This window comes from Lytechinus variegatus, chromosome 19, assembly GCF_018143015.1.
Source record: "Lytechinus variegatus isolate NC3 chromosome 19, Lvar_3.0, whole genome shotgun sequence".
Classification (NCBI taxonomy): domain Eukaryota; kingdom Metazoa; phylum Echinodermata; class Echinoidea; order Temnopleuroida; family Toxopneustidae; genus Lytechinus; species Lytechinus variegatus.
In genome coordinates, this window is record NC_054758.1 from 1,652,517 (window position 1) to 1,656,882 (window position 4,366).

General features: G+C 39.2%; 1 protein-coding gene across 1 annotated transcript; it reads left to right on the top strand.

Moving 5' to 3' along the window:
- Positions 1-3,094: 3,094 nt before the first annotated feature.
- Positions 3,095-3,886, top strand: LOC121406205 (uncharacterized protein F54H12.2-like). Its single transcript, XM_041597228.1, has one exon. It carries the CDS (start codon positions 3,095-3,097, stop codon positions 3,884-3,886), a length of 792 nt encoding a protein of 263 aa, XP_041453162.1.
- Positions 3,887-4,366: the final 480 nt, after the last annotated feature.

The following is a 4,366-nucleotide window of genomic DNA, read 5'->3' on the forward strand; positions in this document are numbered from 1 at the left end:
CAAGCATGGTATCATTGTAAAGAAAATTAAATGATCTTTTAAATGATGTCAAATATGCATTGTGTAAAATTGGGAGTTGGGAGAAATTAATGGTCAAACTCAGATTTTCAAAAAAAATTGAGGGGTTATTATATAGCAAAATGATATTTATCACTCAGCTGGCATGTAAATGAGCACTCGCAACGCACTCTGAATAAACTCATACGAAACTCGCTGTAACTCGGGGTGCTCGAGCTAAAGTCGCGTTAATCTCGTGGGCACCTCCACTTGACTCGTAAAACGATCGCAATACTCGTATCTCGCTCTTGAGAGTTCGGAACGCACTCGCGTATACTCAGATGTGGCGAGTCATTACGAGTTATTACGAGTTTAGGTGAGTTCAGCACGAGTTACAGCGAGTTAGCAAAATTTTTGAACATGTTCAAAAATTTTGAAACTGCTCACGACTTCAAGGAGAGTTGTCCCGAGCTTGAACGAGCTCCGCCGAGCCATGCCGAGTTGTCGCGAGTTATCCCGAGTTTCATGGTGAGCTTTATGCGAGTTATCGCGAGTGCCTCATTTTGGCAACTCGCTATAACTCGCAATAACTCGCGATGTTAACTCGCCAAAGTGGAAACCTTGCTTAACGTGCTTTGAACGTATGTGTAACTTAACTCCAACGTATATTGACGTATGAAGACGTATGAAGACGTGCTCCGGACGACCACAAAACTTACTGAACGTGTTTATAACTTACAACTACCGTATAATGGCGTATTGACAACGTTTATAGGAATTGGTATATAAAGGTGGGGTTCACAGAAGTTTTCTTCGGCATGGCGGTGGTGTTGATACGGTGATGTATCGTGCGGTTGTGATTTGAATAGTCGAACGCGTACGGCAGCCTTTTTATAGGCTACGACACATGTTCGTCAGCGATACGCTGCTGCGCGCTATGCGTAAGTTAGGCTATCGTAGGGCATAAGTTGTGTACGCCAGCAATACGCTAAGCATTCGTTGGAATACGTTACTATAAGTTAACGAAGCGTTCGATATAAGTTACTGATACGTTATGTATTCGTCCAACTCGTTATGAATACGCTAAGTATACGCCCAGAGTTGAAAAAAAATCAAAGTTCAGCGTGTGCCGACGTTTTAGAGAAATTTTGATACGTCGGGCATACGCTTTCTAAAACGCAAAGGTGTGACAGCGCCATAAGTAGATTTTATTCTATTTTTTTAATTCCAGGTGTTCATCATTTTAAACTATTTGCAAAAAAAGTGTTTTCAATATCACCGCCAATAATAATCTTAAATTATGTTTTTGAAGGTACCAGTATTTAATTCATTGGTGCCCATATTAATCTAGTAATTATACGAATTGCGCATTAAAAGAATTTAGATACAGTTTTATAACACTAGAAATTTGATGTGATGCCCCTGCTTAAAGCGATCAGAAATTCATTCAATATGATTGAACTTAATATCATGCAGAAATCAATATGTATGAAATGAACAAATTTAGACCTTTGACCTAAAGATTTGCCTTTTTTTTAATCTGTTGAATATTTCATTGGTTATCATAAGGAAACCTACTCGCATATTTAATGAGCTCTGATCTGTTACCTGCATACTCTGAATTCAAACTTACAGTGTAGCCTGTATTTCGGTTCATCTACCTACACTCCCTCATTTTTTTACAAATCTGTTGAATATTTCATAATGCGGAAACCAACTCACATATTTCATGAGCTGTGACCTTGGACCTGCAGATTCCAATTTCAAACTCAGCCTGTATTATTTATGGTGTCATACTGTCATCTACGTACACACCAAAAAAATTTAAATCCAAGAATATTTCGATTTATTGCACGGAAAACAAGTGGGAGGGGGAGAGGTGAACGAATTGACGGACTGGCAACGCTTATGGGGTAACGCTTAATGCCCCCTCCGGACTTTGTCTGTGGGGGCATAATTACAGAGGAGCTGAATTTGAAGCGAGCCTGAATCAAGGCTGCAAAATTTATTAGCGCCACCATCAGGCTTCATTTTATTTCTGTAAAAAGAGACCCGCTAAGTTACTTTCCAGGCCATAATAAAAGATAATAATAAAATATATAAAAGAGAAAAATCCAACCAACATAATAGTCAAAATTTTATCAATATCGGATGTAAAATAAGAAAATTATGACATCTGTAAAGTTTGCTTATCACAAAATAGTTATATGCACATCCTGGTTGGTATGCAAATGAGGAGACTGATGACGTCAACCACTCACTATTTTGATCACGCGAAACATGAAATATTCCAATTTTCTCCCCTTTGTCAAGTAAAATAAAGACTAATTCCACCCTGAACGTGTTGGATTAGCATTGTTTAATATTATTCAGTCAAGCTGGTCTTTATGGTCAAATCTGTAAAAAATGTGTAATTCAAACAATAAAAAACAAAAGAAATAGTGAGTGACATCATCGACTGTCTCATTTGCTTGTCACTGAGTTGTGCATATCACCGTTTTGTGAAAAGGAAGCAAATCTTTAAAATTTCATAACTTTCTTATTTTACATCCGATTTCGATGAAATTTTCTGCATTATGCTAAAATAAATAGTTTGATTTTTCTCTATTCATTCAAATCTTTATTCTCTGGGATTGATTTGACCTTTAAGAATAAAAAAAATATTTTTGTACATGGCTTCTCACCAGAAAGTGCTGTGGTGAGTAGTGAGGGGACTCTAGACTAGTAGAGTCTAAGCCCCTAGCCAAGCCTTGCCCTAGCTTGGCAGCCGCGGGGCTACACCAAAAGCTTTGGTCTCTTTTATGTTGGTTGTTCTGATGATGTACGTTGGCTCCACTCACCAAATATAGAGACCGAAGTTCTAGCGTGATCTGTACAGGGGACTCAATCGCCATATGTTTATGTACGTCAGTTCGGAAAAAAGGGGGAGTGAAGTTGCTTGGCAGCCAACATGTTTTCCCCTTTCAAGTTTCTTTTTCCCATTTTGGTGAATTTCAGGCCAAAAGGGAATAATAATCTCGTCAATCCTTTAGATGGTGAAACAAACAATGGACTAAAAAAACGACATACGTTTATAACTGGAAGTATACTTCTTTCCATGATTGGACCGGTATACGCCGATTTGTTCTTTCAGGAAAGGCTATTGCTACCTGGAGTGGATTTGAAACTCAAATTCAACCGTAGCAAGGACTCGTTCTGTCTCCTATCATCCGACGCTAATCCAAAGTACAAAGTGGTCATTGATAAGGCTGCCCTCTATGTCAGGAGAGTAAAAGTCAACCCATCGGTGATGATATCACACGCTAAAACATTGGAAAAATCAACCGCAAAGTATCCCGTGAACAAAGTAGATGTCCGTTCCTTCTCGATTCCAGCCGGTAACATGTCAGTGAGCAAGGACAATTTATTTCTTGGTCAACTCCCCAACCGAATCATCGTCGGTTTCGTAGACAACGATGCCTACAATGGATCCTATACCAAAAATCCTTATAACTTCAAACATCTTAATCTCAACTTCATTGGGGTTACTATCGACGGAGAAACAATACCTATGAGACCTCTTCGTCCAAATTACGTTGAAGGACCAGGACAGAATTTTCTACAAGCTTACAATTCACTCTTTATGGGTTGTGGGCGTATGTTTACGGATAAAGGATTGGACATTGACAGAGAAGACTATTCAAAGGGATACACGTTGTATGCTTTTGACCTGACTCCAGATCTATCGGATGGATGTCACCTTAACCTCGTTAAACAAGGAAACCTGCGACTTGAACTCCAGTTTGATACACCGTTGACAAAAACTGCAAACTGTATCGTCTTATCCGAAGCACAAGGGCTCATCCAGATTGACAGGAGCAGAAACATCATCTACGATCACCAAGGATAACCCTCTAATTCTATTAAATAAAATGGATACTCAGCAGATCGACTACATATTGAAGCATCATCCCTCCACACGCCCCTATTACAGAGGAACGTGTGCATTGGACCAATTACCACGGGATATTGACAATGAAAGACAATGCTACGTTGTAAACACAGACCCAAGCAGTAAAGCGGGCTCACATTGGACCGCTTTTTTTCAAGAGGGTTATGGGGAATTTTTTTACTCTTATGGGAACGAACCTTCATTTTACAGCCCTACATTTACCAATTTTCTTCAAGGAAACACCGTGTCATGGGTTCATAATAAAAAACGGGTGCAAGGGGTTAATTCTACAGTGTGTGGGCAATATTATGGAAGCTTAAAAGTGCCACCGAGATGTTGAGTTAATTATCTCGGGAAGTCGACATCTTGATAGCAAAAGATAAGATGACGAGATCCCAGATCTCATCATGTCGAAATCTTTTTGAAGAGATTATGAGA

Excerpts from the sequence above, each read along its gene's own strand:
- LOC121406205 (XM_041597228.1), top strand. The coding sequence starts at position 3,095 with ATGATTGGACCGGTATACGCCGATTTGTTCTTTCAGGAAAGGCTATTG.